The following is a 27137-nucleotide window of genomic DNA, read 5'->3' as shown; positions in this document are numbered from 1 at the left end:
CCCATGGGAGTACCTAAGAAGACCCTGCCATAGCTTCTGTTCAATTGCTATAGGTCATGATCATGTGTCTTCTAGTCCAGTTATACAGAAATCATCATAAATCATCATGTGGAATTATAGCTATCTTGTGGTTTGGCACCAATTTGCCATCCAACAAGTTTCTAAGGACTGTGACACAGAAGCAGCATTGAAATGTTAATCCAGATTTGGCTTCTCTTGCCTCTGGATAACTTCCATTCTTGTCCCACGTTAGAAAATATAATTAATTATTTAGGTACTTGTTACCTGTACAGGTGGGGGATTTTCAGCATCATTCTTGGATCAGTTGGTGAACTTTCAGTCTTGGCTCAGAAGATTGTGTGTTCCACCTCACACTCAGAGATCAGGTGTTGTACTTGTGGAACTGGATCCATTTTAGTGCAAAGTGATCATAGTATCTTTTGGATGAGTGTTGAATTGAAGACCCGTCTGTTCATTCAACTGAATATAATCCTTATTTAATAAAGGGCACATCTTTAACAGTTAAACAAAATGAAAATTGTTTGCCATTTTTATAACCATTTATTTTTGTGCCAAATGTGGAAGCTTACTGTATGCAAATTAGGTGCCAGATTTGCTCACCAGGATGCAAACTTCAAAAGCATTACATTGGCTGTAACTTATTTAGGATGTCCTAAGATTGTGGAAGGCATTCTTTTAGTCTAGTTTCTTTTCGTGAAGGAGCTACAGTATGTAATGTTAGGACCAGGATGAAACCTTCTTTTCAATCCCTGCTTTAGGGAGTAGATTAAGCAGTGATGGAGTTAGCTTCTCTAGCTAGAGAGGTGTGGAGGTTGTTGGGTTGGCCAAATTTTACTCTGGGGTCAACTATTACAATAGCAGTCTTATAATTTATGAATTCAGGCAGCTGTGTCAGGTCCACAATTTTAATTTCAGTGTTGGGGTGGGGGTGCAACCCCTAACCTCCTTCCTTCTGGTTCCACATGAGGAGACATTCTGACATAACCCATGTATTAGACAGCCATCACTTTGACAGAGATCTCATTCTCATCAATGAGAATGAGAATGTAACCCTTGAAGAGTTTTCAAGTCAGTTTGCTCCAAGTCCATGTATCTCTCACAGTGCGATTGGTTGGTCATATTTAATACAGTTCTGAACCAGTTCATACTGAAAAAAACTCTGTTGTGCAGTTATAAAACTTGCTGTATTTCTTCAGAATATAGCATGGAACTGACGTAGCTTTGGTCACATTTTTAATTTTTACACTTACCTGAACAAGAATGAAGAAGAGAATACTGTTTCAATTGGTAATGATCAATGGAATAGGCAAATACACAAAGCTTTGTGTAACATTCATCACAGCTTACCTTAAACTAGCAATGCATTCTGAATGATTATCTCAGCAGGAGGGCATGGTTGCAGGTTGCCAGCTCTCAATCTTGATCATTTTGATGAATGAATTTAATGCTGAAATACAAAACCTGCCATTGTCTACTTCTGAGAATAAACATAGTTTATATGTTTTTTTCCCCTTATATTTATAGAGAGGAAAGCCACACATCCTGACAGAAACACAAATCCTTGAGACTGAAGACAGCATTATGTTCTGTCCTCCCCCACCTCACCTCTCTGAAATAAGTAAAATCTGCAACAGTAATAGATGCAAAAATGCCCCAATAAAATCATTTAGAATCATTTTATATTATAAGAAACACAATGATTAAAGGGCAGTAGCTTGCAATAATATAATTAAAATCAAGCGATCTCTGGAGTTTTTAGGTTTTTAAATTATAATAACAAAAGTACCAACTACTTGCTCTTGGAAACACTTGATGTACTGTATTTGGGAGAGCTATTAATGATCCCTTGATGGGAATTCCCAGAGAATAAGCACTTTCTCTCATTAAATGGAGACATTAAACATGAAGTTTGATTCTGACAGATGGAAATATCCATTCCAGCATGTTTATGTCATATTAAGAAAGCTTTCAGCTATACATTTCTTTACAATGATAGGGAGAGTCCAAAGGTGGAACAAGAGACAGCAATGAATGTTTTTTTCTATAAAAGGCAAAAGGTGAAGATCCTTAATTAAAGTTTAATGTACCGATCTTTGTAACACAGGAATTGCATAGAATCATTTCACAAATTTCAATCTAGGTTAGTGTGTGAGTCCAATTTCTACCACACAGGATGAAGAAACAGAGATGGGGGATTTATATAGGGTTTGTTCTCTTTCTCCCCACTCAGTCACCCTGGGCTTGTGCAAAGGGGCTTTCACATAACCAGGATTTGTGTGCCATTGTAGAAACTGTTCACCAATGGTTTTCTGTCTCTGCCACTTGTTCAGTGACGCTTGATTAACTTGTGTTGATCATGGCCCCCTTCCAGGCCTAGGGAGAAGTTTACAGAAGTGCATAGCTTGAGGTTCAAGACCTTGCTGCTCTGAGAATGGGAATGTGAGGTTTGGCACTTTGTTTACTATTAGAATTTACAGAAAGAATTCTGCCGCTGCCCTGATTGGAGAGAGAAGATCCACACAGTGCATTGTTAATGTCCTTTTGTGTAAGATGAAAAACATTCATTATTTCAGGATCTGCTGCCCAGGGCTTGCATTCTGCTTTACCCCACCACAAAGGGTATTTCCCCTCTTGCCAAGGGCAGATCTCACCCAAGCACAGTGGTCTTTGAGTTGGAGGTCTTTTTGTCATTGTCCTATTGTTCTTGGTCACTGCTGTTACTTGTGCCCTTTTCCCACTCTAGACTCTCTTCACTTTGTATCGGTGACTCCATAGGCCGGGGCCTCAGGCCCTGAAATCGACGGCATTCTGGACAGACACGAATATGGGTGCAGCCTCTTACTGTCAGGGCAGCCTCGTGCGCCATTCGCTGGGAGACTGGGTCTGGCAATGTGCCACTGCATAGCTTCCCATTGCTCAGGCTCATGGCGTTCATATCACGCGAAGTTTCAGTTTGATTGTAACGTGTCCTTATCAAGCGCCGCTTCCGCCGAGACCTAATGGTCTCCTGACATGACACGATACTCCGCAGCTCTTTCAGCATCTCCTGACAAACAGAAATCTGGGGAAAAAAAGCAAAGAGAAAAGATTAGTGTATATAACAGAAGACATATGTTACATACCGTACTGTTGGTTACACACGGTGTTCCCAACAGCCAATAATAGCTAAATAGGGAATATTACACAGAATGTTATATAATGGCAGGTTTCTAGGCATTGATTTCACAGTTAAACTTCTTGCATCCCAGGAAAAATCTTTAGCCTGGCTGAGAATGGAGATTTTACTGTTAGAACAACCTTCCCATTTGTTAATAAGCTGATGCCTAAGAATGCTAAGAATATCTGATGAGTGCTACAGTATCTCTGACAGTAATTCTAAAACTTGAGATTTATAAGATAAGAATTTGGGGTTGCTTGTTTCTAGTAAATAAACTATGTTCACAGGTCTTACCTTTCTATAAACTTATAGAGTTGATGGAAACACTTTTTTTAATATATACTTCAATATCATCCACTAAAGTTTTCTTTAAAAATTATTTTGAATACGAGTAACATTAACATTTATTGTTTATTCCTCCTAGCTCAGGGAAAGTGGCTTTGTTGTTTCTGTGAACCAATTATTTCTTTCACAGTTGAGTGCTTTGCTGAATCAATTCAGATAGACTTGAGAGTCAAGTACTGGATAGCGGTGGAAGGATATCAACAAACCAGTTAGGTTTGAAGGAAATATCACACCATGAGACAGGGTACATGTTTTACAAGGAAAACCATATACACTTATAATGGGGTAAATGTGGCAGAAGACCTAGGCACCAAAATAATCACAGGGTTCTCATCTAAAATAGTGAAACAACATTAAGGTGTCTACATCTAATGGGGAGAAAACCAAACACTCTTCTAGGGAGGACTTATTATTTCAATGTCTCCATTTCCTGGATCATTACAATGGCATTATGTAGAAATGGAAGAATGACAAGTCATAAGAGCAAATAGTCCAAATAAAATCATGTTGCTAACAAAGATGTACATAATGGTATCATTCTGATTATACTGTGAAGTTTTGAATATATATAGAAGCATTGTTGAAATTTACTGATCTGATTTTAACTATCAGTGAACAGTGTGTGGGAGGTGTATTGGTATTTACTGATCTTACTTTTCACACAATACCTGAAGGTCATCCTCATTTATATCAGATATGTAAGCAACAAACTTTTATACAGAAGACAGCACAGTGGCACAACATGCTGCTGCTTAAAGTGCCAGAGGCCTGGATTCAATCCTGACCTCGGGTGCTGTCTGTGTGGAGTTTGTATGTTCTCCCTGTGACCACGTGGGGTTTCCTCTGGGTGCTCCGGTCTCCTCCCACATCCCAAAGACACTGCAATTTGGTCAGTTAATTGACCACTCTAAATTGCCCCCAGTGTGTGGGTGTGCTGTAGAACCTGGGGATGTTGATGGGAATGTGGCGAGAATAAAAAATGGGGTTAATGTAGGATTAGTGTAAATGGGTGGTTGATGGTCAGGCGGTGAAATGGTTTGTATCCTTCCATCTCTCTCTCTATGACTCTAGGAGGGTTCTGATAAAAGTGAACAAAAAATGTGACAGCCCTTATCTTGAGCCAGCAGTTAAGATTCAAGGCTGGGTTGGTGGGGGTGGGGTTGTGGGAGTGGAGAGGACACAGCGCAAGTGTGGGTAAAAAAAGGCGGCATGGTAGCATAGCGGTTAGCGCGATGCTATTACAGTGCCAGCGATTGGGGTTTGATTCCCGTCGCTGTCTGTAAGGAGTTTGTACGTTCTCCCCTGTCTGAGTGGGTTTCCTCCGGGTGCTCTGGTTTCCTCCCACATTGCAAAGACGTACAGGTAGGTTAATTTGGGTTTTAAATGGGCGGCGCGGACTCGTTGGGCCAGAAGGGCCTGTTACCACGTTGTAAATAAAATTTAAAAAAAATTTAAAAAAAAAGAAATTTCTTGCTCCTGCTACCTTCTCAAAAATGATTCTGAAAAATACCATTTCTGCAAGCAGGTTGAGCTAGCATTATTACTGAAGGCAGGGCAGGAGACGTGGTTCATGTGGACTTTCGCAAGGCTTTTGACAAAGTCCCCCATAGTAGGCTAGTCCAGAAGGTTAGGGCACATGGGATTCAAGTATGTTGGCAAACTGGATCTACAATTGGCTTGATGATAGGAGGCAGAGGGTAGTGGTTGAGGGGTGTTTTTCTGACTGGATTCAGTGCTGGGACCACCGTCTTTGTTTTATGTACAGATGACTTGGATGAGAATGTAGGTGGACAGATACGTAAGATGCTGATGCCAAAAAATTGGTGGAGCCACAGACAGCGAAGAGGTTGCCAAAGGATATAGTGGGACATAGATCATAGGGTGGAGTGGTGGCAGGTGGAATTTAGTCCAGAAAAGTGTGAGGTTAAGCATTTTGGGACAACAAATACTAACAGGACATATAAGGTAAATGGCAGGAACTTCAGGAGTGTTGATGTACAGAAGGACCTTGGGGTGCAAGTTCATAGCTCCCAGAAAGTGCCAAAATTTTCAGAATCAAGTGGAGTGGTAATATTTTGAGAGCTAAAATTCTGTTTCATTGTAATGGAATCAATGAATCAACCTCGACATCTTTCTTGAAGGGGAAAGTATTTAAGTACAGATTATAACTTTATAATTTACCATTGAGAGGAGTGATACAGATGTTTTAGAGCTGTGCGATATATAGAAGGTTCCAACTAAAAATTCAACAGTGGTGCTTTACTACTATGTTGTATTTGTGAAGACTTTACATGAGCTGCATGCAATTTTGGCCAGTATTATTGGAATGATACCAAAGGTATTAACCAGGTGTTATTAAGATTAACTTTGTTGCTACTAGATATAATTTAAGTGGTTTGGTGTGGAACTGCTTAGGGAAATCTATGATGCTGGGAAGTTAGTTGAGAAGGGCTTTCTTCTTTAGAACACTAAGGAGATATAAGGTTCTTACTGAGAATCTACTGTTGGTTTGTTTCCATTTGTCAAAAGCTGGAGACAAGAGGGCACAAAATAATTAAAGAAGAGATGAGGATGGAAGGTTTATATACAGGGGTTGGCTAGCTTGCAGAACAGTTTACTATCATCTGCTGTTGAAGATGAATTCATAAATACAAGGAGCAAGATAAAGAATATGGGTGTGTGGGGTTAATTTAAGTGGCTCTTGTAGGAAAGAAGTACCAGCAAAAAGCATACAGACCTAATCGCCAGTTATTCTGGTGGAAGAGTCTACAATGCCAACCTCTGCTATGTAACAATTGATTTGTTTTGTGTTTGGATTGTGTCTGCTAATCCAAGTTCTAATACTATAGAAACAGGCTGTCAATTATTAGAACATTGATTACATTTCATCTGCATTTATTAAAGGATTAACAATTAAATCAGCTTTCAAAGCTCATTTTTAACTTCTGTGTAATGAACTTTTCTGAGAGTTTAAGTTTAAAAATGAATCCCTTCAGAAATCATTACCTCTGTTTCTGTGGTGTGTCTCATTGTCCACATGAATTCAATCACTGCCATGACAACAGCAACGATTAAGCCACAGATTAGAACCACAAAAATGCCACCAATGTTTTCCATTCCTAGACCTGTAATAAAACAACAAAAACACCAGTTTAAATTAGTGAACTGGTCTTCACTGGGCCCATCAGTGTTTGAATGGACTTTATAGCCAAGCGATTTTTTTTCCTCTCATGTTGTTTATAATGCTCATATTTCTTCTTATGACATAGGAGACCAATCAATCTATGCTGACTCTCAAAGCACATCCATCAGTTGGATTTCCCCACTTATCCCATTCTCTCTCACATGCCCATCAACTCCTCCCTGATTCTCCTGGCACACACCTATACTAGAGGCAATTTACTGTGGCCAATTAATCTACCAGCACCAGAGCATCTGGAGTAAACTCATGAGGTCACAGGCAGAACAGGCAAACTCCACACAGGTAGTACCCCAAGGTCAGGATTGAACTTGGATCGCTGGAGCTGTGTGGCAACGGCACTAACTGCTGCATCACTAAGTTGCCATTAAACTGTATTGGACTAGTTTCTACTGTAGGATCTTTTCCAACACTCAAATGGAGGTCTGGGTTTGGGGAATTGGAAGAGAGGGAGGAGCTCAGAAAAATTACAGTCACCAGGGCAGTGTGGGCTGACAAATCTCAGGGTCCTGAAGGACTACATCCTAGGATCCTAAAAGAAGTTGCATGTGAGACAGTTGGTTTTAATTTTCCAAAATTCCTTCAGTTCAGCAAAGGTTCCATTTGATTGTAAAACAGCAAATGTAAACCTTTTGCTCAAAAAGCAGGAAACAGGAAGCAGGAAACTACAGACCAATCAGGTTAACATCCGACATAGGGAAAATGTAAGAAACTAATGTTACAGATGTTATAGTAGGACACTTAGAAAAGTTCAAGGTAATTTGGCAAAGCCGACATGGTTCTGTGACAGGGAAATCACATTGGACCATTTTCTCTGTGTTCTTTGAAGAATCAACACGTGCTGTAGGTAAAGGGGAACTGGTGAATGTACTACACTTAGATTTCCAGAAGGCATTTGCTAAGTTGTTGCATTAAATGTTATTGTAGAAAATAAGATCTCATGGTGCAGGAGGTAATATATTGGTGTAGCTGGAAGATTGGCTGGCTAACAGGAAACAGAGAATAGGCATAAACTGGTGTTTTACTAGTCAGCAAGATGTATTGAGAGGTGTGCCACAGGGATTGGTGGTGAGACCTCAGCTTTTTGCAATTTATATAAATGACTTGAATGATGCAATCAAAGGTTTTATTGACATAAAGACAGGTAGGAAAGTAAATTGTGGAGAGGAAACAAGATGGCTACAAAGGAATGTTGATGGGATAAGTGAATGGACAAAGATCTGTCCAATGTAGAAAAATGCAAAATTGTCCATAATTTTAAGAAAGTAAAAAAAATTACTTAAGTAGTGAGAGACTGCACATCCCCAAGATGCAGGGGAATCTGGACATCTAACTGCAAGAGTCTAGTATACAGGTACAGCAAGTAATTAGGAAACAGAATGTTACCATTTATTGGTTTAATGGAATTGAATATAAAAGTAGAGAGGTTATGCTTCAGTTACATAAACCACTGGTGAGACCACACCCGGAGTATTATGTACTGTGTAGTCTTAGTCTCCTTACTTAAGGAAGGATGTAAATCTATTAGAAAAAGTGCAGAGAAGGTTTATTAGACTAATACCTAGAATGGGCAGGTTGTTTAATGAGGAAAGGTTGGACAAGCTAAGTGTATCCACCAGATATTAAAGGGATGAGACTGATTTGACTGAAACATATAAGATCCAGAGTGGACGTGGAAAGTATGTTTCCTCCTGTGCAAACTCTAGAACCAGGAGTCACTCTTTAAAAACAAAGCGTTGCTCATTTAAGACAGATGAGGTGAAATTTTTCTCAGATCAATAGCCCCAGGACCTCTTTCCTAAAGTGGTGCAAGCAAAGTCCTTGAATATCTTTAAGACTGAAGTAGGTTTGTTACTTGATAAGCAAAGGAGTGAAAGGTCACTGCAAAATGGAAATGCAGAGTTGAGGTTATACTCAGATCTTTTTAAATGATGGAACAGGTTTGAGGAACTATGTACCTACTCCTGCTATTAATTCAAATGCTCTTTTCTTCATGTTTTCCTTCCTCTCTCATAACTCTAAATGTCTCCAGGTGCAGTCTGGACTTCATGGTGCTCTCAGAGCTCCAAAAGAAACTCAACATTCTCTCCTGCATGCCAGCCTTCTTGTCATTCCCAGTCATTCAGGTGGGAGTCTGTTTTGGAAAACTGGGAAAAAAAATCAAGCTAAAATTTCCTGGGCTTCACACTGTAGAAGGTAAGGCAAATATTAATTACTGCTGAGGCCCAAGTTTGCCCTGGTCCCGCCCCCATCCTCAATCCAGTTCTGGGCCAGAATTAGTCAACAAAGTAATGGTAAGGAAACACTTGTTAACAATGACCATAATCTGATCATTTGATTCACCAATCATGTTTTAAAATCTAATTAAGGCAACCTTTGAAGGGACAAGAAGTGAACTGATGGCAATAAAATGGGAAAATCCAAAACAAGGAGAAGTATTCAGGGAATCATTTGGTACAAAGCTAGTACATAGCCCCTGAAAGCTATTAACACCATGGCTGTAGCTAAACTATAACAATGTAAGTAAAGTGCTGGAGTTCATTTCCAGAGGAATAGAATTCAAAGGCAGAAAGGTTATGTGACATACACTAACTTGGAGTGCCGTGCATACTTCTTCTTTCCTTGAACACAAAACAGATAAATGGCCTCCAGCAACATGCAATGAAGATTGCAAGGAGGATACCAGAACTGAGAAATTACGGAAGACCAAATTGACTGGGGTCTGTTCTTGAAGAAAGGCAACATTGAAATCTGACCATATGGGAGGTTTTTAAAACTGTGAAGAGATAAGATAGGTTAGATGTAGAAAAGATGTTTCCCCTTGAGGCAAGTATGAAATTAGGGGACATGAAAAGAGTCACCAATAAATTCAATAATGGATTTAGAACAAACTTTATCTGGCGATCAGAGAAGATCTGGAACTTGTTATCACTTTAAATGTTTAAGGCTAATAGAAAAGATACATCTAAGGAAAATTAGAAAGAAATAGAAATTATGCTGACAGGGTGCTAATGAAGTACATAGAGTGGAGGGGGCTTGTGGGGAGCATGTATACTGGTGTAGACTTATCAGGGTACCCTTCGCCTATTTCTCTGCTGTAAACTGTAGCAAGCAACCATGATCAGCAAGTGAAGTAAGAGACAGTTGCCTAAAAATCGGAAGGTGCAGCACCATGTCGTAATGTGTTACACCACGGTGCCTACAAAAATTAACATGTTATTGAAAATGAGGAACTTTCCCATTGGAATGAGAAATCAGCAATTTTCATTCCTGATCATCCATTAAGTGACATGTTAAAGTGCAGAGGATCCCTGACAAATCTGGTTACCACTGTTATAGCTTTCCACAGTACATGAGCTTACCAACTGCCCATAACTCAGGTGCTGACTGTGTGGAGCTTTGCATGTTCTCCCTGTGACTGTGTAGGTTTATTCTGGGTGCTCTGGTCTCCTCCCACATCCCAAAGATGTGCTGGTTGGTAGGTTAATTGGCTGCTGTAAATTGCCCCTAGTGTGTAGGGAAGTGGTAGAATCTTGGGGGAGTTGATGGGAATGTGGGGAGAATAGGATTAGCGCAAATGCAAGCAGAATGGTCAGCGTGGACTCAGTGGACTGAGGGGCCTGTTTTGTGCTACATCTCTCTACGACTCTGGGACTTGCTTCTGTGCAACATAAAACAGGCCTAGCTGAGCATCTCCCAGAATGATACAGAGATCGCAACTTAGGTAGATCCCCAATGTGTTATTTACTTACCCAGCTCTTCTTTAGAACTTAACCCCTCACTTCCACAATTCCTTCCCAAGACTGAGGCTCCCTCGCTTATCAAATGCTAGTGACCCTACCTCGACCTTCAACCGTTCACCTCCAACCCCAACTACAGACACTTCATCACACCCCCATCCACCGAAAGCCCCCCCATCCCAACTACTAATTGCCAATACCCATTTGGAACCCAAATAGTTTGTCATGCAGGAGCTACTGTTTTGAATGATCCCTCTTCCTTTCTTCATGTAAACTGAATATTGGTAACAAGATAGGTAACTAAAGCAAGGCAAAACAGGGAGCTGCACTTTTAGAGAGTGTCCAAAGACCAAGATTTGCAGCTAGGAAGCAAATCTAGTCATTCCTAAATACTCATCAAGAATGTATTGGAAAAATTGTCTGCAATCTTTCATGAAATTGAAATTAGAAAGTAAATGAACCAAGTGGACAAAATATTTTCACGGGAAACTAATTGACTGCATTACTTGCTATTTGAAACACGCACAAATATATATAACATTCTGCAGTAAGGAGAGGGAATTGATACCCAGATTGGATTTTGGAACCTTCATTAAACTTCCTGAACTGTGTTGTGGTTGTCATAGTGACAGTACAAGGCTAAACATTCACTGTCAATGTGGCCTTGAGTTAAATATAGAGAGAAAGGTTATACTGAGAAATCCATTCTTTGAAACAAGTTTGTTTCATTGTGGATCATTAAATATAGTCCTTGTATCAAAAAAATGCTGAGAAAGAAGTCACCCAAAAGCTTTACCCTTACCTTTTGCCCCATGCTCTCCTTCTTTTGGGCATTTTCCTCCCTCCCACCATTTCCGTTTCAGCATTTCTAGCCGGTTATTTTCCTGAAGTTGGAGAATGGCCAAGTCAAACTCATTTCGAAAAAGCGAAGCTGTAGGAGTAGTACACAATGATTAGCAAACGTAACTGAAACTCTGGATCAATCATTAAAATTGAAGGTCTTGCACTGACACGCAAGGTCTTTAATGCTGGTTTAGGAATCAGCACCTCTCTTTCATCAGCCTGTCACCTGTAGATTGGCAGCTGGAAATTGACACTCAGCTTCTAGAGATGTAGGACTAGATGTCAATGAAAGGTGATATTGGAAGAGATGTGTCCTATCCCCTGTTACTGATGGGGGCATCTAGTCTTTGAATTAAGAGACTTGAATCAAGCTGCTCTTCATAACTTGAACATTTTCCCAGTAATCCGAGACAACTGGTGGATTAAGAGCAAAACTCCAGTAGTTGTTGAACAAGAGAGGTAAAGACTTAGAAGTGGCATGTACGTGGTTTAATGACAGTTCAGTCTTTGAAGGCTTATTTTGTGGTGAGTCTAATAATCTCTCAGGAGCAAAATAATATTCATTATAACAACTGCTTACAAAATGACTTTTATTATATTTAAAAATTTAAGTTATCATGTAAAGTGAAAAATAAACAACTGCAGTCTATAAGGCAGTTTAATTGTACCCAAGGCAGAACTCATACCAGGTAATCTAATGGGTTTCAAAGGGACATGGGTTTGAAGAACTTAAAAAGCTGAAGTTCTTCATTCAAACTGTACTGACACACAGGAGACTTGAGCCTGTACAAGCCTTTTCACAGTATGCTGCAAATAACCTACATCTTTAAAGGCATCACCATTTATTTATATCTTTTGTTTTGATATTTCTTCAGAAACTGCAGGCTGCAATTTCCTCTTGACTACTCTCACTCCTTGGTGGAATTAGGAGATTATTGTTTTTGATATAAAAGGATAATGGTAAGCTATAATGCCATTGGTTTCTGCTAATTACTTCCACTGTCATGTTTTGTGTTCCCTGAAAGTGGCGTTACAGATAGGGTAGTGAAGGAGTATGGCACACTGGCCTTCATCCGTCAGGGTAGTGAGTACAGGAGTTGGGACATTATGTTGCAGTTGTACAAAATGTTGATGAGGCCGCACTTGGAGTATTGTGTACAGTTTTGGTTACCCTATTATTGGAAAGATGTTATTAAGCTGTAAAGGATGCAAAGAAGACTTAAGGGAATGTTGCCAGGAGTCGAGGGCCTGAGTTATAAGGAGAGGTTGGACAGGCTAGGACTTTATTCCTTGGAGCACAGGAGACTGAGGGCTGACCTCCTGGAGGTATATAAAATAATGAGGGGCATAGATAAGTTGTATGTACACAGTCTTTTTCCCAAGGAAAGGGAATCATAAACTAGAGGGCATAGTTTTAAGGTGAAGGGGGAAAGATTTAAAAGGGACCAGAGGGGCAACTTCTTCACACAGAGGGTGGTGTGTAAATGGAACAAGCTGCCAGAGAAAGAGGCAGATATAATAAGAACATTTAAAAGACATTTTGACAGATCCATGAATAGGAAAGGTTTAGAGGGATACAGTATAGGACAAACATGGGCAAATGGGACTAGCTTAGATGGGCATCTTGGTCGGCATGGATGAGTTAGGCTGAAGACCTTGTTTCTGTGCTGTACTTCTCAATGACTATAAATGATTCCCACAAACAGGACACAGAGTCTTGGTCTGAGCAAGTATTCAGTTCACATGCTGATAAATGGAAGAATTTTGTGATGGCACAAATTATATTCCTGTAGGTTAGAACATAAATTCATAGAATTATGGCAAGAATACTGTTTAAGCAGCATCTGAGACAGATAAATTAACATTTAAACATTAGCCTTCATCAAATACAATTTACAACTTAAGTGTTAATTTGTCTGCTGTGTCCACAGTTGCTGGCCGATGTATTGGTATTGTGTTTGGTTCAGTTGCTGGGTTCAACTAACATTTACCACTGTACTGGGTAGTTATAAGCCTGCTCTGTTCTGCATGGGCTCCTAGGTTCTCTTATATAAATGGCTGGTAAAGGTGAATACGACATAGTGCCTAGCATAAAGCCATATAAACTGTAACACAGATGTAATATCTATTCATGTTACCAGAAGGGGATGGGAATGGGTACATGTAGGGAGCATGAATCCATTGCTTGGAAGAATTAGGCAGAAAAATGGTAGACTGGAGTTTAAACAGAAAAGAAATATAATTTATTATTTGGAAGCAACAGTAAAGATCTGGAAGATGCGGCAAGTTCTTTACAAGGGTATTGTAAGGTAGAGGGAGACTGATTGGATAATCCTACTGTCAATCATGTCTGCTAAGTGCATAACCATGAATGCCTAAGATTTCTTTTTATTCATTTAATTTGAATATATCTATTCTTCACTCACTGCATTTTCCAGAAAAACGACCTTGTTTTTGTTTGTGAGAAGTTGCTACAGTTTAGTTTTCTCTGTTCTTGATGGATATTGTTTTCCATGTAAATTGACTTTGGCTTAAAACCAACTACTTGCAGTGAGCCGAGACATGAGACTCCACACGGTCTCCAGCTCTTTGGCTGACGCAGGGTTGCCAACAACCACTTATTAGAATGTTATAAAGAGAAAACTGGGATTTGGAAGTTTCCCAATCAAGAGAGATTACTTACCATGATGAAAAATTATTATTGATTGTACAAAATAACCTCCTCTGGCTACAGGGAAAAAACACCAACACCCCTCCTTAGAATGCTTTCCTGTCTAGTTAAAATTATACCTTAAAAACAGGTTGGAGTTACAAGGAAAGTCTCAGGTCGACTGAAAGAATTGGGTGGGGGAAGGGAATTTCTATGGATGCAAATTACCAACGAGGTTAACATTAAACTTTCTCTTTGGTAGGGAAACTAAAATCAAGAGATCAAAATCTCAGGATGAGCATTTGGACAACAATAAGCTTTCTCATAGTAAAAGAGTGTAAAGGGGCACTGATAGAAAGCAGGGAAACTGGATTCATAAGGAGAGAAATCTGAGCAACGGGACCGTGTGAAATATCGGACCATCAGCCCTCAAGATGGTCCAAAACTTGAGTTCAAGTCAATGGCCCAAGACCCCTCTTGCACTGATAGGTGTGTTTCTATAATAAGAAATTAATATTCAAGCTTTTGTAATTTCCTTTGTCACCAGTCCTATCTGATTGAAACTAAACTGAATTCAAACTGTTCAACAGAGTGAGATGGGGGAGAAATGTACCTAAAGAAGCGGTGGGTTTAAATTTGGATCCAGTGATTCTGGGGTCTGAGCTAGAGCTCTGCATTTTGCTAGCACTTCGTGTTCTAAGTTATGCTGCATGTGAACTTACCTTTTCCTTTTTACACCATATTTATCTTTGTGTTTATTTGCAGGGGCAGTAAATTTTCAAACTGAATGATTTATGCAGTTACCTATTCTTGTAATAGTGCTCCAGTGATTCAATAAGTGGCTTTTATATCTTTCAAAGGTTTTGAACAAGGGACTTACAGATCATTTGTTACTCCCTCAGGCATAAACCTCACCACTGCCCCTCCCCCTCCCTGCCATTTTTAGTTTAATCAATCTTATTAAAATGCTTGCTCATCTTTCAGTCTTCAGTAATCGTGAAAGGTCACACATCATAATGTGTCTTTTTTCTTTACAACTGTTGACAAATTTGCTCTGTGGATTATTTCCAACATGCTTTGATTTTCAACTTGCAAAGTGTAAATTCCTTTCTCCCAGCTTTGGGGAAGACTTTTTTTAAAAAAGAATTGAAAGGTGTAACTTTTCTTTAAAAACCTCACTTCAATTATGTATCTTTCAAAATATATTTATTATCTATCCTGAGACTTGTCGATTCTTAAATGTGGCTTAAAATTCTAAAGCTCATAACTGATAGTGCCCCATCAGCAAATGCACTATATGCACAACTTAAAGAAATGTTGGACGCACCAAGTGGCAAGCCTATACCATATCCTTTGGTATCCAGGAGACCACCAATCTGTGTAAGGTTGCAATTACGTTGTCGATGGTACTCATTCATGGTTGACTCTAATAAGAAGGCATAGTTGGAGTTCAAAACTCGAGAAATTCCTTCTTCAGTGCTTTTCACAAATACACTAGGCTGTTTGGAATGCATATAGTTCCACATTCGCTGGTAGGTTTGGTATCGAGAATTCTGAAAGCAAAATAACATTACTTAGTTATATAGAACAAATTAATAGCAGTAAGTGAAACTATTGGTTGTTCTGTACCTGGAAGAAGGTCATGCTTGATCCTCTTTGAATTGTTCCATATTCAATGTTTGTCTGGTCAGCAAGGTCATCGACTGATTCTATTGGCACGTCCATTCTCTGTACTGTGAGGAAGGCAGCCAGATTGGCTGTGTATGATGATATGATAATGAGTGTAAAAGCCCACCTGATGAGAAACAAAAATAATCAGGCAATTGAAATATAAAGTCTTTGGAAAACAGCACTGACATCTAGATTGGTAGGAGTTGCCTCCATGGTTTCAGACCACTGAACAGATGCTATTAATGATCATGTAAATCAGCAGCTGTTTATAGTCTTAAAGATTAATTCCTGTAATAACCTTGGAGAGTCCAGAATAATCCAAATTTCCTCCCCTTCCTTAACTGTTACAATATTATTTTTCATCTCAAGCAGGAATTTTCTGACAAAGTTTTTAAGATGAAGGAAGCTCGGGTTCCTGCTGGTGAGCACTTAACACAGTAAGCTACAGCAACTTCTATCTGTAACCACACCAACTTGCTTTATAATTAATTGGCTTTCTGTAGCCTCTGGATCTTTAGCCAATCACCTCTCACCGTGTCCTCTCATTACTGACTCCTCTCTCACTAGAAACAGTTTCTCCTTATTTACCCTAAACACTTGGAGAGTTTGAATACCCATGTCAAATACTCTTTTAACCCGCCTGAGAACTCTGGAGAATACCTCAGTTTCTCCAGAGAGTTCAAATTCCTCAAACCTGGTACAATTCTAATATATTTTTGGTATTGGTATTGGTTTATTATTGTCACTTGTACTGAGGTACAGTGAAAAGCTTGTCTTATAAACCGATCGTACAGGTCAACTCATTACACAGTGCAGTTACATCAAGTCAGTACAGAGGGCATTAATGTAGTACAGGTAAGAACAATAACAGTACAGAGTAAAGTGTCACAGCTACAGAGAAAGTTCAGTGCAATAAGGTGCGAGGTCACAACAAGGTAGATCGTGAGGTCATAGACCATCTCATTGTATAAGGGAACTGTTCAATAGTCTTATCACAGTGGGGTAGAAACTGTCCTTAAGTCTGGCGGTACGTGCCTTCAGGCTCCTGTATCTTCTCCCCGATGGAAGAGGAGAGAAGAGATAATGTCCCGGGTGGGTGGGGTCTTTGATTCCCTGCCAAGGCCAATTAATTATAAAGCAAGTTGGTGTGGTTACAAATAGAAGTTGCTGTAGCTTACTGTGTTAAGTGCTCTCCAGCAGAAAACTCAACTTCCTTCATCTTCAAAACTTTGTCAGAAAATTCCTGCTTGAGATTTTATAATTGGAAAACAAAAGCTCCATCAGAAACCTAACTAGTATTTTATTAGAGTTTAGCATAACTTCCTTGCTTTGTGCTCTATACCTCACAATCACAATGCTTTTTAAACAGGGTTCTCAATTCACCCTGCTTCCATCAAAGATTTGTTTTATTTATTCATTCACAGGATATGGACATCACTGGAAATGCTGGCATTTATTGTTCACTCCTCTCCAGATTTATTTCATTATTTAAATTTAATTTTGGAAGGAGGGATTTGAACTTACCTCTCTGGATCAGTTGCCTAGGCCTGCAGCTGCTTGTCTAGTTACTTAACTGTTAAACTACCGCGCTCCATTGGAATAGTCAAATGTGGTTGTACTAAAGGCATACACGAAAATTTCAACACCACATATATCCCAAGGCCTTTTTCTTCCTGCATCTGATTTAAAATTGTACCATTCAACTCATTATGTTTCTCTTTATTATTCCTTCCAAATTTAATCACATCAAACCTTTATACATTAAATTTAATCTAGCATTCATCTGCCAATTTTACCTCTCGGTCTATATGCACTTGAAGTCTGCCACTATCCTTCTCATCATGTACTTCATTTCTCGATTCTGTATCATGTCACAACTTTGAAATTAAGCCCAGTATACCCAAGTGCAGGTCAGTGATACTTATAAAAAGTCATTCTGATTCTGACCTCTGAAAATACTACTGTACACTTCTCCCCAATCTGAATATTCACAGTTACCCATTGTTTTCTAACAACCAATTTCATATCAATTCTGCCTGTCCTTTAATCCTGTAGACTTTGCTAGCAGGTTCACTTTGTTATCATTTTTTGAAAGCTCATACACACTATTTCAACTTGAATCATTAAATCTGTTCTAGCTACCAGCAGATGTGATTCCACCCATTTTGAATCCCTGCCAATTTTCACTCTCAACAATACCTTGTATCTTCACAGGGACAGTGCTGTATTTATACTAATCTGGGTCACACCACTCAAGATAGGGTGCACCCTGTGCTGTAATAAAAGCAGCAACAATTCCTGGTAGCTTATTTACTTCTATTGTAGTTATCTGGCAGTCTGGTTCTTTAAACAGTTAACTCCCATATTCCTAAGCTGATGAGAATGCTATACAACTCTTCGATTCAATATGTACTTTCCGGTTCAATCCCTCTCCCCAATTATAGGTTATATTTTTCTCATTCAACTACATTTTCCATCAACTGGTCCAGTCTTCATTACTTGCTCTGTCTGCAATTTTAATTCTTATGCAGACATGGAGAATTTCCTTTTAATAACTTTATCCATTATTTGCAAAGGATGCCCATTGGATCACAAATGTCCCCTTTTTAAATCCCAAAATATTTCATATATGATTAAACCCTTTTGAAATAAATTATGCTACATTGTGTTTCATCACTCTTTATTTTAACCATTAGTCTCTGATAAAGAATCTTACAAAAGCATACTAAAGGAAAGACACCAGTCATGGCAGAGGTCTTCAGTGCTACACCAGGAATTTCAATTACTGAAAAAAGATTCCAAAGTTTTTTCTTACTAAATGTCAAAATATTTCCATGGGAATCAAAGCTGCCTGTTTAAAATCTGACAAAACAGTTTTACTTAATGATAGTGGCTTACAAACATCTCCAAGGTTAACCCTGCCAGATACCATTTGGTCCAAGTTTATATTTTACAAGTTCAAGCTTTCTTACCATACTCCACTAACACAGCGCGTGGAAAGTGCTCGGGGCATAATCTCTGATCCTTGCTGCATGAAACCACCCACAGGGAACCAAAGGCTGTTTCCTAATGAGTACTGATTGACCAACACGTTGCACTTTCCTTTAAAGCAAGGCTGAGGGTTATACCACTCATATGGAGATAACCTGCAAAAGAAATCATTACATCTAAAATTCAGCAACTTTCATTAAGAGTGTGTATTCAACATTGTATAATAGCAAACTAGTCAAAAGCCATCAGTTTTATTACAGGACACCAACAATTTCTGAGTTTCCTACATTACTAACTAAAAAAAACCCTCAAATCTATACAGATCATTAATGATTCTAACAAGAGCTCCTTAGCTCTTGTTTCATTAGATGTGATTTAGTTAGATCCGCTATTTAATCAACATTAGGACTTGCAGACAATAATAAATGCATTGACATGCTCATGTACATACAGAAGAACTTAATAAAACAAATAATGGTTTCACAGGACTCCCAAGTGACTATACCTGGCTACAAGGAAGAGAACACAACTGACTGCAAGATAGGCAAGCACCATGAAGAGCCAAACACCAGGAGAGAAAGGGTCCAGGAAGGAAAAATAACCAGGTTTCCTACCCTGAAATACAGTAAGGAAAGGAATCATTGGCATGGGGTAGTTGCGCTACACAAGAGCAGGAATAACAATAAACAACATACATAGCAACAAGAATGAGGTGGATGAAATGCAATTTCTCACATCTTTAAACAGTATATAGACATCATCTTGCAGATGGATCATTGGTTTATGTTCAAATGAATCATAGCCTGTTTGTTTATTCTTGATTTTCCTAACCAGTAAATGGTGCTGGAATTTTACTTAAGGACAGTGTTTTTCTCTCCTCTGAAAGCGGTGTCATGGTTCATTCAGTCTTCACACTGCCTTGGTATCAAAAATAATGCTGTATCTGCTATTTATTTATTTTTCAGGATACGCGTGTGGCTGGCAAAGCATTTATAGCTCGTCCTTAATTGCCCTTGAGAAGGTGGTAGTGAGCCACCTTTCTGAATTGCACAAGTCCTTCTACTGAACGTATTTCCACACTGCTGTTGGGGAGGGAATTCCACTACTTAGACTCAGTGATGATGAAGGAATGGTGACATATCTTTAAGTCAGCATGGTGTGCCTTTTGAAGAAGAATCTGCAGATGGTGATGCGCCCACGCACCTGCTGCCCTTGCCCTTCTTTGAGGTAGAAGTTGTGGGTTTGGGAGATGGAATCAGAGTAGCTGAGGTGAAAATGACTGCAATGCATTTTGTAGATGGTGCATACTGTTTGGTTAGTGTGTTGAAATATACCCCAAAGTGCCTGTGGCATTTATATAGCTTCCTTGTTTCATTCATAGTCTATGCTTATTGTAGCAATGGCACATGTTAACCCAGGGGTTGTCTCCACATTCATTCTGATCACATGGCTTTGGGGGAAATTTGGAAAAATGTACTTTGGAGAAGCCCCTCATTCAGCATTCATGCATCTCTTTAGACCAATTTATGAAAAGTGGTCAGTGTAGCTAAACCATGAGAAATTGTATTAAGGTCAGCTCTTATATCCTGGTCATGTCCTGATTCCTAATACTGCTCACAACTCTTTGGCTCATGCACATGGCACAGAAACATAAAAATAAGCTCACCTCATTAGTATTTATGTAACAAAGATTTTTACAGAAAGTAATAATGAAGTTGTCAAAGGTTAGTTTTCACCCTGCCTCTATAATTAAAATAAATATTTTGTCAATAAATGACTTATAGTTAACCTTATGCTCCATTTGATCTCTGTTAAGTTCATAGAAATTCAGTGGGACTGCAAAGATGAATACAATTGTTCACATTGGGCTCATTTTCCAGATAATTTCTGCTCATTACATTCTCGCCAAACTCAACCACAGCTTCAAACTACAAAAAAACAATTTTATGTTTTTATGTAAAAGTTTTTCAACCTTTGTAATGCTTTTATGGACTCCAGGAGGAACCTGAGCTGCCCTTCATTCTTCTATACTTATTCCTTCATGGGTTATGGACCCTACTAGCAAGAATGGAATTTATTATCCATCCTTTATGGCCCCTAAGTTGAGCATCAAGAACATTGGTGGGTCCAGAGCTACAAAGGCCAGGAGATTAATGAACCAGACAGCTAAGGAGATTAATGAACCAGATGGATTTTTACAACAATCTGGTAGTTTCATGATCACTGTTACATTATTCCAGATTGACTTAATTACTTGAATTTAAATTCCCTACCTGTTGTCCCTGGATTCAAACTCTCAGTGCAGATCTCTGGACACCAGTCTAGTAAATTAACCACTGTTACTCCATTGGTTCTAAAGCTAAAAGAACTCTTATTCCCCTTCCCCTTGGATACATTTTAACTTTTTTCTTTAACAATACTAAGTTGTTGATTCAGCTTCCCTCACTGTTCAGTGGGACATTCCATGTGGTCACCGTTGTCTGCATTTCTAAACAAAACATCTGCATAAAAGCTGACAAGGTGATGGAGTGGAATGAAAAAAGCAAGAATGAGGAGAATTTTGGGACACAGGAACATGGAATCCAAGTCCAAGGGACGTGGTTGTGTTCCAGCTTCATGTATTCTTCATCAACATAGTTGATGTTTCTCCTCCTCTTTACTTTCTCCAACATCTGTCTTCTTCTCAACACAAGTATCTATTCCTATAGAGAACTGTTGTCCCTTCCTCTACTTTAGAGGATCAACTGTCCTATAAAAGAAGCTCAATTAGCAATCTTTGTTCAGTTAACATTGACACAATAGAAACATGTACCATGGCCATGAGACAGGTCATTAAAGAGCCAGCCAGAAAGTTGGTGGGGGGACAGTTCACCCACTGGGGAGTCTGGATGAAGTTGAGGGCACAGTGCTGGCAGAATAGAGGGCACATGACTGTGCAGCTGGCATGGCATGCTGAGAAGGAAAACATAGTCACAAACTTCATTCCCTCTCTGTTTCCCTAATTCCAAAGGGTTTATGCCCATTCATACTTTGCTTGTACCATTTTATTCACTTCTAATCCTTCTCGGCAGTTGGGCAAGATGATAACAGCAGGAGCAGAATTTCTTCCCAGTTAATTGTAGTGAAGACTAAGATAAGGAAAATGATCAAGAGTCAGAGGATGAGAAAATCATATCTACCCAGGAGTCATTGGCTCCTGGACCAAGAATCTGATGGCATAGCACTGGAATCAACGTGAGAGCTAATTTGTTGTTTCTGACCATAAGGTGGTAGAAACCAGTGACAGTGTGATTTTTCTGAACCTCTTCTTCGTAGCAGCTCTCCAAGGGAGTTGAAGAAAACCTTGCCCATATCATGGGCACTGTGACTTTTGCCACATGTACCTACTTGTAAATTATTCTACTTTTGCCCTTCCTGATCTATGAACCTTAGCATGTCCCAGATTCTCAGTATCTTCATCATTGCCAAGTAATGGTTATAACGTATTAGCGTCTGTGCTAAATCATAGCAGAAGTACAAAAGGAAACACGTTGCTAAATGTATTTTGCTCTGCTACGAAACAATGCTGTTACACTGTTTGCATCATATGAAGAAAGCAGAAGCAACATTATGGTCAGATAACTGTGCATATCCACTTAGATATTCTATTGTCATTATTTGAATTATTAAGTATGTGCAGATTGTGTATGGAAACATTAATGTAAGTTATGGAGCTCAGCATAAATGATGATGATGAACAGTTTGACCATCAAAATGAATGTGCTCCTCTAAAGACTTGAAGGGCTCTATGCTTCAAATCCTTTCCTATTATAGCAGCCTCTCCTCTGCTGGAGTTTTCCTTGCTGTGTAATTTATTCTGGTTCTTACTCTCCTACACTGGGCAACTTCTGTCTGTAAAAATAAAGACAAATGGAGCAGAGAGGGCAAATTTAATTTGATAATGGGACAGAGAGGGCAAACTTAATTTGATAATGGGACAGAGAGGGCAAACTTAATTGGATATTGAGCAACTCAGCTCATTTTCTATGTATTTTTCTACGTAGCTTTAACATTGGGCCAGGTCACCCTACTCCTGAACTGTATCTGGTGAATACTGTCTGCTTGATCCCACAGTTGCACAAAATTTTTGTTACTCCCTTACTCCCAACACACCATTGGCGAGTCGTGCCAGAAAATCTTTTTATTACTTTTAAATATTGCTGATGTTCAGAAATATTTGGAAAGTGCTGAAAAATGTAAAAAAATTATTAAAAATAAAGTTTAAAAACTCATGAAAATGGTATTTAAAAACACAATTATAAATTGAAACAAAATAAACAAAAACCACACTGAACCTTAACTTTTAATTGAAAATCTAAAAGCTAATTCTAATGAATGAGGCTGTTAGCTGTACCAGGTAAAGATGAGGGGTCTGATACTGGTTCAGCAACATGGAGCAATCAGGACCCCTCTCAGTGAAATGCTGTCAATATAGGTACATGCACGGAAATTTTGGAATGCAGTTAGCTGCTGCTTCACCATGGATCTGCTGGCTAACCAGAACCCTGCTCCAGCCCTTTTTTAATTCAGTTGCATTACATCTTTACCTTTATACTTCTTGACAGGTTGTAAAATGCCTTCTGAATATTTGCCCTGTTTCATCTGGTGACTATCATATTGCTGTAGCACCTGCAACTAGTCAGGCCACATTCTGCAGTGTACTGCTGGATTTCCCTCTTGCAAAAATGTATTCTCTTGAAAAATTCCTCTATTTGCCTGCACTTCATCCTGGACTGCAAACTGTATTTGGCAGAGAGCCAGCATGGTAGAGCTTTGTTCTCTCCTGTGGCTCAGACTTGCTGAATGAATGCATTAATGCTGGATTATTACAGATGTTTCATGTTTGGTCACTTTCCTCCAAATCACCACTGAATTTCTAACATTAATTTGACAAGGAAATGAAGTGGCAACTTATTCATTTTCTTTTGAATGTAGAAAAACAGACAAAGTATTTTCCTTACCTAAAACAGCAAAAGAGACAGCAAAAATGGAAAGACACTGAATGTAACACACTTAATAAATTCAACTTTATCAGAAGAAATAATTTAAAGAATATATGAGCTGGATGTTTTATGATGCCTGTAGTGGCACATTAAACCAGCTTAGGGTGAGGTCTCCAGTAATGAAATTCTATTGTGCACACAGACTACAGAATAGGCCTTGCCCACATTGTCTATGAGGAGGAGGGGGAAGGGTTGGTTGAGGGAGTTGACAGGGTGGATTAGCCAGGGTTCAAGCAGCAGTTGGAGATGACCAGGGCCACCCCAGTGGCTCTAGGTCAGAAAGGTGCAAAGCATTCAGGATTATTGCTCATACAGTATTGAGAGGCCAAAAGTAGAAAGCACTTTTGTGTGTACATACACCAGTAACTGCTTCTTCCCTTCTGTCTTTTGATCTCTGAAAGGTCCATGAACCCATGAACACTGCCTCATTATTCCATTTTTCTGCACTAATTATTTATTTTGTAATTTATAGTAATTTTATGTCTTTGCACTGTTACTGCTGCTGCAAACAACAAATTTCACGTCATATAAGACAGTGATAATAAACCTGATTCACGCGACCTTGTCCTAAGTGATGACGAAAACACATTGTCATTCATTTTCAAGAACTCAGCCCAGCTTAGATACCAGAACTGCCCATAATTTGGTCGCTCACCTAGAGATGGATCTACATGAGCAGCCAACACACAGGCCAGGAACTGCACAAAAGCCAGTTTGCCAAATAATAAGGCTACGTGCCAGCTCAATGGTGGAGCATTATGACAAGGCTTTTAATGGGTCAGGCTATAAAGGGAATGCACAGTAAAATGTCTGATGGATTTGGAAGCCTGCCTGAAACCTTGCATTCAGTATCAAGCAGCATGAATTCCACCCATTCCAGCTTGAAACCAGTGGGTTTTTGTGCATTCGTGGATCTGATGGCAAATGTCATTGCAACACAAACAGCAGCCACCCTAGGTCTGTTCGTTGGCATGCAAGTTCAAATGACTGCATCTTGGGTGTAGACAACAGTGGACAATAGGGCGCGTAGGGCGTCAAGGTAGTCCTGTAAACTGTCCTCCATTATTGCTTAGGTTATGCATCATTGGCAATGGCTCCATCAGATGCAACTCACTGTAGCAACTTATGATGCCAACATGTTCCTCCCTCCTCCCTCACAGCCACTTCCCAAGTGGTTCCTGCAGTTGTCTGTCAATCTGAAAAACTCCTGCCACTAATGAAGAAATGATGCAGGGCCTTCAAGATCTAGGAACTCAGTGGGTCAGGCAGCAGTTATGGAGGGAAATGGACAGTCCAAATTTCGGGTTGAGATCCTTCATCCAGACCAAGTCCAGGTGAAGGGTCTCGACCTGAAACGTCGACTGTCTATTCCCCTCTTACAGGTGCTGCCTGACCTTCTGTATTCCTCCAGCATTTTGCGTGTTGCTCCAGATCCCAGCATCTGCAGCCTCTTGTGTCTCCTTCAAGATCTGGAGCTTGTTCCAGGCACCCTGAAAGGCAGTTTGCAGTTTCCTCTCATGAAAGCCAGAGTCCTTCCACCAGCCTGAATGCAGAACTAGGGTGGAATGTGTTGGAGCTCTAGGACAGGCACTGAATCCACAAGGGTGATTAGATGACCCTGATATACAAAATGGAATGATGATACGATACCATTTATAAATTTGGTGTGGAATGTTTATTTTGTGGTTGGCTTTTATTTTTGTATTGTGGACAATATGGTGGGGAGGAGTTCCTTTTGGAATTGAAATGAGGTAGATATGAAACAATATGCAGGCATCAATGGCACTCGGAACTGCAGGGAAGCCTGCAGTCCTAGTTAAACCGTGTGTTCTCTTTACCTACTGTTCTCTGGCATAATGGAATGAAATGTAATTAGCTCTTAGAACAGAGACCTCTCTTATACAGCAGTGCATGCCAAACTGTGGGAAATGGAAATACCTTTAGTTCTAGCAATAGAAGCAGCCAGATGCATTAAAATTTGAAGCTTTAGTTATCTTGTCATTTGCAAGGTTGTCCTAGCCCTAGTTCAAGGTTGAATTGTGGCTGCAGCAGCATGTAGGTTTCAGGGAAGATATCTTTATTAAGTAAAAATGGTCATATATTGATCTTTGCTGAGATTTAGGTACAGTGGTACAGCAAGCAGAGCTGCTGCCTCACAGCACAAGGGACCTGGGTTCAATTCTGACCTCTGGTGCTTTCTGTGTTGAGTTTTCAGATTTTGCTTGTGTCCATCTGGGTTATTTTGAGGTGTTCCAGTCTCCTCCTACATCCCAAACACAAGTGGGTTGGTAGGTTAATTGGCTGCCTTAAAAACTGCTCCTAGTGTGCAGGTGAGTGATGGAATCTGGGGGAAATTGATGAGGATACAGGAAGAATAAAAAATGGGATTAATGTAGGATTAACATGTAGGGGGGAGGTTGGTGGTCAGTGTGGACTCAGTGGGTTGAAGGGCCTGTTTCTGTGCTATATCTCACTATGACTCTTAGAATTGTTTCCTGAACTCCCTGAGCAGATATGGCTTCTTGTTCTGAGCCCTTCTCATCGTCATCCAGATGCTTGTCCTCTATTCTCAGTTCTACAGTATTCAAAAAGGAATGCTCGCTAATGCACCACATCTGGGTGCAACTGGTTTGTGTAAGTCACAGAAGCTCCTTCACCACAACTTATAGAGGTTTGGAACTTTCCCAACTGTAGGGTAGTGAAACACCCACTGGAAGAAATCAACCAGTAACAAAACTGCAATAATAAATGATCCAATTAATAAATAAATGATGGCTGTGAAGAGGGAGTGGATGAGCAGAAGAGGTATCTTTCTACTACCAAATGTGTATTCAGCTTGTGTAGTATTTAGAGAGAAAGTTATTTTTAGCAAATTGCATTTCTGGCATCAAAGACACACTGCACACTGATAGATGCAATTATCTACCTGCCCTGCTTGCTTCTGTGTGTTAACATTTAAACAATGAACCATCCGGTACAATAATCCCAATAAATGTCTGAGTTCATTGCAGTTGTTACTTTGAGGTGCTCATGGCACTCAAAAAACAGGCTTACCATGCTCAATTTTGATGTCATATCTTTAGTCAACTAAGAGGTGTAGTTTCGAATAACTTCCCTCTGCTCTTTGTGAAAACATGTCTGGTCTCTGCCCGTTCTATATTTACTCAGTCTTCTCTGTATTTCTTATTCCAATGCACCAGGGCCAAATCTATTTTCAGCTCCTTGAGATCAGCCTTCTCCCAGATGAGTATTTTCAAATTTGACTTCTCCATAATTACTTCAAACCTGATAATGTTACCATCACTGCACCGGCCCCCCCCCCACAAACTGTTCCTCCAATGAAATGTCCATTCCTGACATTTCCCCAGAGCTCGGACTGGAAACGTACAATTCATGAGAACTTTCGTACAGACTTAGAGATTTCTTCCACTCTTTGCTTAGACTAGTTATCTTTAGAGCTCTACTTCAGTAAAGAAAG

At 39.6% G+C, this 27137-nt stretch overlaps 1 protein-coding gene across 1 annotated transcript in view; it reads right to left on the bottom strand.

Moving 5' to 3' along the window:
• Nucleotides 1–2118: 2118 nt before the first annotated feature.
• Nucleotides 2119–27137, bottom strand: part of grik4 (glutamate receptor, ionotropic, kainate 4) — a 102227-nt gene continuing 77208 nt past the window's right edge. The window contains exons 14-20 of the mRNA XM_052040165.1: nt 19123–19232; nt 18599–18772; nt 15585–15750; nt 15283–15508; nt 11265–11393; nt 6530–6648; nt 2119–3082 (exon numbers count right to left, since the gene is read on the bottom strand). Coding sequence (XP_051896125.1) covers nt 2717–3082; nt 6530–6648; nt 11265–11393; nt 15283–15508; nt 15585–15750; nt 18599–18772; nt 19123–19232 — 1290 coding nt within the window. The 3' untranslated portion in view covers nt 2119–2716. The remainder of the gene's footprint in view (nt 3083–6529; nt 6649–11264; nt 11394–15282; nt 15509–15584; nt 15751–18598; nt 18773–19122; nt 19233–27137) is intronic.

Source organism: Pristis pectinata, chromosome 27, assembly GCF_009764475.1.
Source record: "Pristis pectinata isolate sPriPec2 chromosome 27, sPriPec2.1.pri, whole genome shotgun sequence".
Lineage (NCBI taxonomy): Eukaryota > Metazoa > Chordata > Chondrichthyes > Rhinopristiformes > Pristidae > Pristis > Pristis pectinata.
This window is presented reverse-complemented; position numbering and strand designations above follow the sequence as displayed.